At 49.1% G+C, this 12,558-nt stretch overlaps 1 protein-coding gene across 1 annotated transcript; it reads right to left on the bottom strand.

Moving 5' to 3' along the window:
* Positions 1–1,091: 1,091 nt before the first annotated feature.
* LOC311583963 (rho GTPase-activating protein 10-like) lies at positions 1,092–12,332 on the bottom strand. The gene is made up of 2 exons (XM_084803383.1): positions 11,958–12,332; positions 1,092–1,344 (listed from the first exon to the last, which is right to left on the bottom strand). The coding sequence occupies exons 1-2, from the start codon at positions 12,109–12,111 to the stop codon at positions 1,274–1,276; spliced, it is 225 nt and encodes a 74-aa protein (XP_084659509.1). The 5' UTR covers positions 12,112–12,332; the 3' UTR covers positions 1,092–1,273.
* Between the last annotated feature and the right edge of the window lie 226 nt (positions 12,333–12,558).

The following is a 12,558-nucleotide window of genomic DNA, read 5'->3' as shown; positions in this document are numbered from 1 at the left end:
ACTAGGCAGAAATCCCTTCAGCTGGGCTTTCCTATTTAATCAATGAGAGGCCTGTATTCAGCTCTACACTTCAAAACGTTGTCAGCTTAAAAGAAAAAACAAGCCCATGACCATGTCATCGTCTTTGTTGGTAATTTAGGACAGTTTGTTGTTGTTGAGCTGGGGTCTCACTATGCATCTCTGGCTGGCCTGGAACTCACAGTGTAGACCAGACCAGCCTCTTCATCGAAGTGATCCTCCCGCCTCTGCCATCCAAGTCCTGGAATTAAATAAAGGCTTACACCACCACACTTGGCTAGACCGAGTTCTCTTAATAATGATTATAAACAGTTACCCAAAGTTTTTTTTTTTAAATGTTTGATGTGAGCACTAAATACTACCACTCACCAGGCTCAGAAGGGCCCCCTGCAGCCAAGGTAGTGAGGGGGCTTAGGCAGGGGGACCGATGAGGCCAGCCTGACCCACACAGTGAGTGCCAGCGAATCAATGAATGAATGAATGAATGACCAACCAATGAGAGTTCTGACTAATAAAGAAACCTTAGGTGCTGAGGGCTTAAGTTAAGTACCAGCTGCTATGTGAGGACGCCAACTTCACAGCCTGAGTAAAAAGCACTCAATTGTCTAGAAACCATTACACACCCTGCATGCAGGCCTGAGGGGACACCGCCCCAGCTAATCAAGTTCCTCCAGCTACCCACCTCAACACCACTTGCTCCCAGACAGCATTGCTTCAGCACCCAAGGGCAGAGGTGCCTGTGGGTGAGCAAATCAGTGAGTGAGGAGGAACCACACTCCGAGATGAAATACCGAGTGGCTCAGGATTAGTTATCTTCCTCAGGAAACAGGGAAGAAATTCTAGTTGGACCGGGGAGGCCAACCTAGCTAGGTCAGAGGCAGCTGAGATGGGCGTGGCTCCTGCCTCGGAAGGTGAGCATCCGAAGTTTCTGTCCGGTTGTTTCTCAGAAGGTGAGCATCCAGAAGTTTCTGTCTGGTTGTTCAGGAACAAGGGCGCTGATGCAGAAGCAGTCCTTTGGCCAATCGAGGAACTATGTTCCCATATTTGGAAAACCAAGCTGAGTAGGCCATGGGTCTATCAGCCGTGAGGGGATGCGGCTCCCGGCAGCCATTTCCAGCAGCCTGAGGGTCGTCTCTAGTCATGCAGTGACCCTGACTCATGACTTCAACATGGAAAAAAATTGCAGGCCCGTGGAGAGGTTACGAAGCAGAGGCGGGACTCAGTAGAACTACTGTAATGTGCCGCCCGCCAAGCCTTAAGACGTGACTCGGGGACAGAAGGTTGGCAAGGGTGTGGGCTTCTCCAAGAGAACTGCAGAAAACGAGACTGCAGAAAGGTGGGGAACAGAAAACGAGGGGGAGGAGGCACGGATAAGCAATTTATTAACTCTCTCAATACTAGCCATTTACGTGTGCCACTCTGGTGACTCTCAGGTTACATCTCAAAAAGGTGCAGAGGAACCCTTTCTCCCTTCTTTTTTTTTTTTTTTCCCTTAAGATAAATTATATATAAGTGAGATAAACTAGGTATGTCGTGACGCAGGAGGCACTGAGGCCGTACAGGGGCTCCAGGTTCACAGCTAAGAAGGGAGACAGACCCTCTATCTTGTGCTACGTGCAATTCTTGCTTTGCTGCAGGCAAGAGACTTGAGCTGGGCTCCAGGTGAGGGGCTCCTTTTCCTTCTCCTGTCTCCGTCATCTTCCTGGCTCTCTACTTGGCTTCTGTTTGTACTCGCCTCCCACTCACGCACCTCCCACCTGAGCGACTCACCCTCACACGCCTTCCACCTAAGCTAAAGTTTTTCATGTACAAGGTGTTTAGAAACACAACTAACAGGGGCTGGAGAGATGGCTCAGAGGTTAAGGGCACTGACTGCTCTTCCAGAGGTCCTGAGTTCAATTCCCAGCACCCACATGGTGGCTCACAAGCATCTATAATGTGATCTGATGATCTCTTCTGGCCTGCAGGTGTACATGGAGGCAGAGCACTGTATACATAATAAGTAAATAAATAAATATAGAAAAAAAAGAAACACAACTATCATTTTGCCTTTACATTCTAATGCTCAAAGTCCAAGTTCAATTTTTAAAAAAAGTTCTCAAGGTTTTTTATTGTTGGTTCAGACCAGTCAGTCATTTCTCAAGTCATGAAATGTACACTGGTTTTCTCTGCTTATAGCACTGGGCTAATAACTCAAAATATGGAAAACACAATTTAGTCCTAGAGCTGTGCCTAAGTAGTACAGCACTAGCCCTGCGCACACACACAGGCCCAGGGTCTGAGCCTGACCGCCTCAAAAGTCTTAAGAACTCCATGGATTCATTAGTTACAGATCATTTGCAAAGGTAGTGTTTGCAATTTCTCACACTAAGGCTTTTGTAATGAACGTTCTCTACAGGTAAAGGCCTGGGGCTGGGATACATAAATATAAAGCAGATACAGGATGCAAAAACAGTAAAACTGTATGAATGTTGTTCATTGTTCAAAAATACAACAAAACTATCAGTAAGCTAAATCTCCCAAATGGAATCTATGTATAAGACCATCACGCAAGTATGACGGAATTGCGGTATTAAACTACTAAAGGTCTAGCGGCCAGCATAGTGTGTCGACCTTTGATCAGGAGGCAGAGGCAGGAGGACCTCTGTGAGTTCAAGGACAACTTCCTCTACAAAGAACGCTTCAGGCCATCCACAGCTGCATGGAGAGTCCCCGTCTGGGGTTTCTCTACGTTATCTTGGCCATCCTGGACTGCTTTGTAGACCAGGCTAGCCTCAAACTCACAGCGATCCAACTGCCTCTGCCTCCCAAGTGCTGGGATTAAAGGCATGCACCACCACGCCTGGCTAGTTTCTGCTTTTCAGGGAGATAAATACCAGCTGGTATTTATTTATTTTATCTTTTTTTTTTTCCCAGAGCCGAGGACCAAAGCCAGGGCCTTGAGCTTGCTAGTCAAATGCTCTACCACTGAGCTAAATCCCCAACCCCTATTTATATATTCGTCTGTTTATTTATTTATTTTTGAAGCTGGAAGACAAATATATGGTGGCAATTATAAAGTTCTTTGTCTTTTTATACTTCGGGAACATTTTGAACTTTTATTTCCAGTGCTGGGGATTAAACCCTGGACCTCACGCACACCAGGTAGCACTTTGCCAAAAAGCCATGTCCTTGGGTCTATTTTGAAATTTTGAAGTTAAAAAAAAAAAAGTGTTAAAATTTTCTCAACTAAAAGGTAAAATAAGAAACAGGAGGATCTGGCTATGGTTGTGCAAGGCTTTAGTCCCAGCACTTGGAAGACAGAGGCAAGCAGATCTCTGTGGATTCGAGGTCAGCCTGGTCTACAGAATGAGCTCCAGCACAGCCAAGGCTAGATAATAGAAATTCTGTCTAAAAAGAAGATATTCCTGTCTCAAAAAAAAAAATAAAAAATAAAAAATAAAAAAAAGAGGAAGGAACAAAAAGGGGAAAGATGCAAATAAAGAGAAGAAAAAAGAATTTTGAGTGGAAGTCTGTGCTTTGCAATGGATCTTGAACCAAAATAATTTCTGAATATCTACACTTATAAACTGTCAATTTTATTTACAACAATGACCACAATGGTCACAATTTGAAATTTACATCGTCACTGTACTGAGCTAATAAGGATATTCTATAGATTATTAAATGTGCACTTTCAGATAACCAGGGTTTATCACTGTAACATTCCCTGCTAAAGACCACAGTTACACACGAGTTACATCCCCTTATTTTGGGATGCCTTGTTAATTGTGGTCTGGGCTGGGGAAATCAGACAAAGCCACGGCTACATCCCACCTCCACGCAACTGTCATTTGGATATGCAGCTAAACCTCTCTAAACTGTTTCCTAGCCTCTAAGTCATGACAACACAGCACAAGTGTTAATATATAATAGTCATGAGTTAGCATCAAGTACAGCAGATAGTCAATAAGTAACCATTAGCTATTACCATGCACATTTAAATAAGAAATGTTTGGATTTTTTAGATTTTCTTTTGTTTTAATGTATGAGTGTGTCTTTGTGTGTATATGTGTGCCGTGTGCATGCCTGGTGTGCACATAGATCAAAAGACGATGTTAGATCCCTTGGAACTGAGGTTTCAGATGGTTGTGAGCCACCATGTGGGCGCTGGGAACCTAGCCTGCGTCCTCTGCAAAAAGTCACATGTGTTCTACTGAGCCCAAGGAAAAGTTTTTTAAGTGTACATTTAAATAAACCTTGTCGGGACTGGAGAGATGGCTCAGAGGTTAGGAGCACTGACTGCTCTTCCAAAGGTCATGAGTTCAAATCCCAGCAACCATATGTTGGCTCACAACCATCTATAATGAGATCTGTATACATAATAAATAAATCTTTAAAAATAAATAAATAAATAAAAATAAACCTTGTCCCCGAGGTTTCATTTGTAAAGGAATCAAGTAAGACATTCAAGACACTTTTACTCAGAATAATCCGGGCAGTTCAACACTCCTCCTCCAAAATTGAAACAAAAGCCAACTTAGCAATTTTCCTTTAAAAAACAACAACAAAAAAAAGCTTTTAGAAAATCAAAGGCGAAGTTGAAGGACACTGAATGCCAGAAGACACAGTCTTCACATTTAAATTTCTAACAAGAGACTTCGGACATGACAAAAGACACTGTTACCTTAAAGTGTGGTCAGATGTAAAGTTGATGAATCTATACAAGGTCACATCCGCACTCATTCAAACCTTGATTTACAGTAAGAGCACACACCTGGTGCAGGCCAGGCTTGCCCAACAGCTCCCAGGACAAGCTCTCTCCCAGAAGTCTCCAGCTCTCTCTCCTCTGTGAAATTCCTTTAGCAAAGACAAATACTGCCACTAATGGGCTATGGTCTTCCAGCATGAGAGAGAATGACTTAATGTCCCCAAGCACAGCCCAGTGATGTGAAGTATCTAATGTTCTGGTCACTGGTGTCACCATCTCAACCTTCAGCAGCTGGGGACAGCCCTATCTGGCTGCTGGCACCTCGGCTGGGCACGGTCCATTCGGGGTCTAACCACAGCCTTTGTGACATCTCCGACTTGACACTCACATCACTGTGAATCGGGTTCCCACAAGGCATCAGTGAGCTTTACTTATTTTATTTCTAGAACGTTCCAGCATTGTCAGAATGTGGTTCCTTCCAGAGTCTGACAGTTCTATGTTCTTGCTAAGCAGTAACAGTGATTTGGGCAAACACATTGTTTAGGAGTAGTGAGTACCAAAAAGTTAGCTAAGTGCTCCTCTTTACCCGAAGAAAAAGGCCCTATAGATGATATAACCTGGTTTTTATCTTCGAGTTTATTCTGAACACTTCTGCATGTGTCAACCCAGCCCCTGTAGTAACCTAATGAAACACGTTCACAACTATACTGAGCTGGACCCGGGCCCGCTGTTACCAGGTGGCTTCATTTGGACCGGGACTGACAGGCCACACTGTCTGTGTTTGATTCTTTCAGCCGGTTCTGGTTACTTTTGTTTTGTTTTGAGACAGGGTAACCCCAGCTGTCCTGGAACTCTCTAAGAAGGCCAGGCTGGCCTCAAACTCAAGGGTCACCTGAGTCAATCTTGCCTCCTGAGCGCTCGGAAGAAAAGCACAGCAGCACCAACACCTGGCTCAACAGCTGCTTTAAAGAATAAACACCAAGGGGGCTGGAGAGATGGGCCAGTTGTTAAGAGCATTGCCTGCTCTTCTAAAGGACCCGGGTTCAATTCCCAGCACCCACATGGCAGCTCACAACTGTCTGTAACTCCAAGATCTGATACCCTCACACCAGCACACATAAATTTAAAAAAATAAAATAAAGAAAAAAAAAGAATAAACACCAAAAAGCAAAGCAAGGTCCTCCCTCCCTCCCTCCCTCCCTGCCATGGTCATCAGAGGAAAGCCTGTGAGGAGCCAGCACTCACAAGGCTGGGGGAAAGGTCATAGCCTAGAGGCCAGCCAGGCTGCTCACCTTGACTGCGTCTCAAATAAACAAGCAAAGGTAAAGAAGCCCCAGGGAATGGGACTGATGAGTGGACGGTTCACAAAAGCACAAGGACATCAGCTCACCGAACAGCCCACACTCCTAGGGAGCAACGCCCTGCCACTGGTGGACCCACTCTAAAAGGAATCAAAGACCACCTGTGATGAGAACAGCCTTCCTAGCCAGTCTGCCCTTCTCCCAGCTCAAACCCCATCCTAATTATTTTCCCAGCCACCCTACTTTCCTACAATGGACCAGGCTGCTGAAATAGACTCCAAGGGCAGGGCAAGCTGAAGGCTTATCCCAGGCGAGGCCCTGACCACAGTGCGAAATGGGGGTGGGGTGGGGGGGTCCTTGGTGAGTTCTTCCTTCAGGACAAAAACCATGCATGAACATTTTTCTATTCAGGGAAAAGTTAAACTTTTTTTTCTTTTCTTTCTTTCTTTTCTTTTTCGAGACAAGGGTTTCTCTGTGTAGCCTCGGCTATCCTGGACTGGCTTTGTAGACCAGCCTAGCCTGCAACTCACAGTGATCCACTTGCCTCTGCCTCCCGAGGGCTGGGATTAAAGGCGTGCATAACGACGCCTGGCATAACTTGTAATTTTATGAGCTTTTCAAATACTTTACTTCTATACTGCTCTCATTTCCACTTAGTAGCCGCATTAGCACAAATCTACAAAACCAATCCCGACAAAACAAACAGGAGAACACCAACACAAACTGTCCTACTAGGATTTAACAAATATTCAGATGTGGCCTCAGGCCTAAAACAATCCATGGCCCACACTGACTGCACCATGAACGCAGATGTAATTAGTTCAGTACTCTCAGATGGGTTCCACTCATGGTCCAAAGTGGCTTTTTGGTCCTCTTGACAAAAGGCAACCTCCTACCCGCCACCCCCACCCGAGCAGGCTTCCTGTCAGTCACCTGCACCAGAATTGGAATCCCCACCCTTTTATGTGTCTCACATTGGCCTAAAACCTGCTGTGTAGCAGGGAATGACCAGGAACTTTTGATCCACCTACCTATATCTTTTAAGTGCTGGGATTACGGCCTATGCCACTAAGCTTGACTCACTGGTGTTGGGGACAAAACCTCACTCTACGGACTAAACTACATCCCCAGCCCTTGGAATGCTCAACAATAAGACAACTTGCCAGACCAAGAGAATGGATGGCGCTCCTCAGCCTGCTCTCGGTTTCCACAAGCCCGGCCTCTCCTGCCTATGTCCTAGGGCCGGGACTGAGCCAGAAGCAAGTGACATCAACCAAAACCATCCCCTAAGTTCCTATGTCTGAGTCACCTGGACAAAATCGGGACCAGTGGAGGGGAAAGTGTCTCCTGGGTCAGTGGGAGCCTCTGCACAAGCACCTCACGGGCTCCAGCACCTTCCACGCCACTTCAGTCAGCCTCCTGCGATCCACTGACACTCACGTGCACACAGAGAGCTGACTGTCTTTCCAATCTCTCAAATCTCAGCATAACATGTACGGGCAACATAAGAGATTTCCCCAACCCAGCACACAGAAAGAAAGATGCCAGCCCAGGCAGACCCGTTGTACACAGTGGGGGTGGGCAGCTCACACTGAACCAGACCATCCGAGCTTGCTGCGGAGCACCTCACCAATGCCTTGGGGCTGCTGGCTGATGCTGTTCTCCCTACAGGCCAGGCACTCTCCATTAAACACACAGGAACGTAAGTGTTACAAGCACCTAAAACCAGGCACTGCCTGGAAAGCTCACGGTCCTTTACAGTGCTCTGAAAGAGGACACTGGTCACGCTACACGAGGGGAGGAATGACAAAAGCAAGAACTAAAAAGCCATTGGAACAAAGAGTCCATTGAAGTGAGTGGATGATCTCCTGATCTCCCACATAAGTCACTGACTCTCTGGAGCTCCTCCAGCCCACCCCCCATGCTGTGTCCAAGTCTCTCCCCCACCACACACACACACACACACACACACACACACACACACACACACACACACACCACATGCCCCTACTCTAACCATCTCTCCCCTTATGCAGCGCTTCTGTCAAAGGCCTGTGGCTTTCCGGGGGGAGCACTCCCATCCCCACCTGTGGCTTTCTGGGAGGAGCACTCCCATCCCCACCTGTGGCTTTCCAGGGGAGCACTCCCATCCCCACCTGTGGCTTTCCGGGGGGAGCACTCCCATCCCCACCTATGGCTTTCCAGGGGAGCACTCTTATCCCCACCTGTGGCTTTCCAGGGGAGCACTCCCATCCTCACCTGTGGCTTACGGGGGGGTGGGGTGGGGAGCACTCCCATCCCCATCTGTGGCTTTCCAGGGGAGCACTCCCATCCCCACCTTGGCTTTCCGGGGGGAGCACTCCCATCCCCACCTTGATCTGCAATCAGACGCTGACCTTCTCATTCCTGTCAGTCAAACTGGCCACCTCATTCTTCCCCCACTGCAGATGTTTCGGTTTCTTCTCAGCTGTTTCCAATCCGACATGGTTCTCTTCCTTATATAAAACACCGATGAGTTCTAACACTTCTAGCAGTCTTTCCCCTGCTGTGCCCTGCCACAAACTTGTTCTGGGAACAAACGTCAGGGTATTTACTGCCACTTATTCTTTTTACTCCCTTCAGCTTCTTTTTTTTTTTAACTTATGCGTATGTGTCTGGGGGGAGGGGGAATGTACGTGCAGGCAAATCCAGGTGCCACAGAGGCCAGAGGTGTCAGATCCCCTAGGAGCTGGAGTTACAGGTGCTTGCGAGCCATCTGATAGAGGTGCTAGGAACTGAAGTCTGGTCCTCTGGAAGGGCAGTGTGTGCTGCTCTTACCTGCTGACCCAGCTCTCCAGGCCTTCCACGGTTTAGCTTTTTAAGATAGGGTCTCACTTTGTAACCCAAAGTGAGCTCAAATTTGCAATCCTCCTGCATCAGCCTCCAGACCACTAGGATGGCAGCAGGGCACTGCCACTTGTCTTATTTCGTATCCTTTATTTGAATAACTCAGCAGAGTACAAATAATGCAAAAATGTCCCTCAGACTGGAGTGAATTCGCTGCAGAAAGTACAAGCAAGGCCAGGACTTCTCTGGGGTGCCCACACAGCATTAAACTACAGTATTACTTCCTGTTGCAGCCATGGAAGAGAACTCACCAAGAAGCCTTTGGGCCTCCAACTTCCTGGAACATTTATAGAAGGATTCAAAAATGGTTCGAGGGGCTGGAGAGATGGCTCAGTGGTTAAGAGCACTGTCTGCTCTTCCAGAGGTTCCGAGTTCAATTCCCAGCAACTACATTATGGTTCACAACCATCTATAATATGACCTAAGGTACACTGTATACATAATTAATAAATAAACAAATGAATCTTGAAAAAATGGTTCGAGATACTCAAAAGTCAAGACAAGATGTCTTCTTGCAAGACAATGAAGAACAGAAATCATTTAAACACAAATTCCAAAGAAAAGCACAAAAGGCCTTGTTCTGCAAACCGATATATAGAACAGAAAGAAACTGAGGCAAACTGGCAGTCTTGACCAGCTCAATGACTGCTCTGCAGACCCTTCCTTCCCCTTAATAGTCTTCCTTGCATCCCTAGAATCCAAAGTTACGGAAAGACAACTGGTTACCTGACCTCATCGGCATGTTTCCAAATGCTAGGGAACTTGACTGATGCTGCCAAGTGGTGCAGTGCGGGAGGCGGGGCAAGAGCTGCATGACCCACCCAACCCAGCCAGACCCCATAGAGAGAAGCCCAAACCAGGTGTCCTTACTTATGCTCTGCCCTCTTAATCTCTGCTAAGAACGAGAGGACCACTTTCATGGGCCAAGTGGGAAAAGGCCAGGGTCCTTCCAACTTGCCAAAAAGAGCATCCTCTAAAGCTTTTATTGTGGGAAAGAACCTAAGGTTATGGATGAGGATAAAAAGACACTACTGTCTAGCTGCCCTCTTAAAGACAATGATCATCCATTTTGTTTCTCACCTTTGACCCCAAGCACAAGGATTAAGACAGCAAGCCACAATTTCCAGAGGGTCTCCCTTCTGAGGAGGCAAGCTAATACACATACACACACACACACACACACACACACACACACACACACACACACACACACACTGGCTGCCTCAGGAACATGAGGCATGCTTCCTGCCAGCGGAGCAGCTTACAGTCACAGAAATAGCTTCCTACCCATGGCCAAACTGACTCTGCCATCTGCCCCTCTCCTCGTGTCCCTACTAGCCAACAAACCAAGCTGGATAGAGATGACCAAACCCTGAACCCCAGAGCCCACATAAACACAGAAAGGGAGATTCAGCTCCACAGACCTAACCTCTGACCTCTGACCTCACACGTGCACAATGGTACAGGAGCACACAAACACCTTTTTGAAAAGGTACACGTATGTCCCCATGTAGTGATGCTACTTAACAGTGGGCCACAGAAACCGGAACACGAAGACGTCACAGGCCATTGGTGTTCCCCACCCCTCTCACTGTCTGTGGTCATTGCTCCCTGTTTACAGACTTTCCTCCCGTGTCCCGCCTAGCACGGAAAAACTCAAAGGCAAAGGCCTGCACGGCCACCCGGCACATGACCCATTCATCCCAAAGGGCTTCCCAAGCCAGCTCCGCAACACTAAGAGGTCACAGACCCAAAGGTGCCTTGGAGAAGGTCCAGGGAAGTTGAGTGACTTGCTTCCCAAATTACAGGGATGGCTCCACTAAATTCTTCCCATTAAAAAACATTTCAACTCATTCATTAAGTGCATATTAACTGGGCCAGGCACTTGACCGGGTGGATGGAAGGAAGCCTCAGTACGTTTTCATCTTCCTAGATGCAAAAACGGTGTGGTGAGAGTGTACGTGTCTACAAGCACACGGAATAAATTCCCGAGGATGGCGGCGACTACTGAACCAGGAAACCTAAGCACCATCTACCCAAGGGGCTGGGGAGTAGTACCCCTGGGGCTTGGCTCCTGCCCGCTCAGGTGTTTTAAGGGGAAACAGGGTGCTCACAGTGACTCAAGAAAGGGACTTGGGGTTCCAGCGTGGCCTGGATGCCAGTGCCTGGCCCTGGAAAACTAATTTCTCCCCGTCTGTGGAGCATTACAACTGTTTCTGCACCGGCCTCTACTCCTAGACTCATTAGGACTCCAAAACACTGCTCTTTCTGTTGCTGTCTTCAGAGGTGGCTTGTTGGGTTGTTGGATTGTTTGTTTGTTTGCTTGCTTGCTTGCTTGTCTGTTTGAATACTGGACTGTGGTGGAAGGCATCAAGCCTGAAGAGAGTGGAATTTCCTACTTACTCACAGGCACTGCCGGCTAGAAGCAGGGGGCGGTCTGCCCACTGACCCTTTCAATCCCCAATCTTTGAACTCGCTTCAGCACAGTACAGAAGGAATGTGCACAAGGCAGCACAAAGCCAAGTAGACTTTCTGGTTTAGCACATGAGGGACTCAGGTCGGGACAGTCGCACGGGGTAGAAAAAGGATATCTAAGAGTTAAGTGTAACTTCAGGAACTTTTGAAGAACTCAGTTACAAGCAGGGTCTCCCAAGAATCTCCTAGAAAGTTCCTTGGAAAGGTTACAAGACAAAACTGTCTTAGCTGATTGATGTCTCGGATTTGCCGGAGGCTGGGGGCAACGTTAGGGCGCACTAAAGCCTGACTCTGGCCGAGTCTCCTCTGGGTCCTGCCGGCGCCTAGGCGTGCTCCGCCCGGCCAGGCGGGAGCCCCGGGGCAGCTCCCACGCACCGCTCCTGGCTCCCGCGCCACCGAGGGGCCGGGGCGGGAAGGAGGACGCGCCCGAAGCGCCTAAGGAGAGGAATGTCCTGGAGCTTCTCCCCCTAAGGAATCTCCAATTACTCCGGTCTAGGGGCACAGAGCCATCCCACACGGGCCGGGAAGACGCTCCTCCCCGCCTCCCCCGCCACGCCGCAGCCCGAACGCGAGAGGGCCCCGCTTACTTTTGGTGGCAGCGATAAGGTTCTTGCCGTCCTTGATGAGCTCTTTGATGAACTTGTTGGTCCTCTCGAGCTCCGCTTCGTGCGCGCGGATCCTCTCCCGGAACCACGGGCTGTCGAGGTAGCAGTCGCTGAACTCCAGGGGCTGCAGCCCCATGACTGCGGCGGAGCGCACGGGCGCAGGCCGAGCTTGGGCTCCGAGGCGGCGGCAAGGTGCGGGGCTCCGAGGAGGCGGCGGCGGACTGGCGGGCGGCTAGCTGGGCTGAGCGCGCGGCGACAGCAGTTCGCTCATGTCCCGCCGAGCCCAGCGAGCCAGGCGACTGCACCGCGGCGCGGATCCCCAATCCCGGCAGCCCCCAGCAGCTGCAGAGAACCGCCGCCCCGCCCCGCCCCGGGCGCGCCCGCCCCGCCCCCGCCCCCACGCCCCTGCTCTCCCTCCCCAGCGCCTTCGGCTCTCCTCCCTGCCCTTCCCCGGACGCCTCTTCCTTCTCTTCTCCACGCGCTGTTGCCCCTCCTCTTCCTTCCGAGGCGGCCGCCGTGGAGAACGTAGTCGGTGCCCTCCACCCTCGGGCGCCTGCGCCTCCCTGGTCTCGGCTCGCCCGAT

The sequence above is a fragment of the Acomys minous genome (genome assembly GCF_964271855.1).
Source record: "Acomys minous genome assembly, contig: SUPER_14_unloc_1, whole genome shotgun sequence".
Lineage (NCBI taxonomy): Eukaryota > Metazoa > Chordata > Mammalia > Rodentia > Muridae > Acomys > Acomys minous.
Note: the sequence above shows the minus strand (reverse complement) of the source record. Positions and strands in the feature narration are given on the sequence as shown.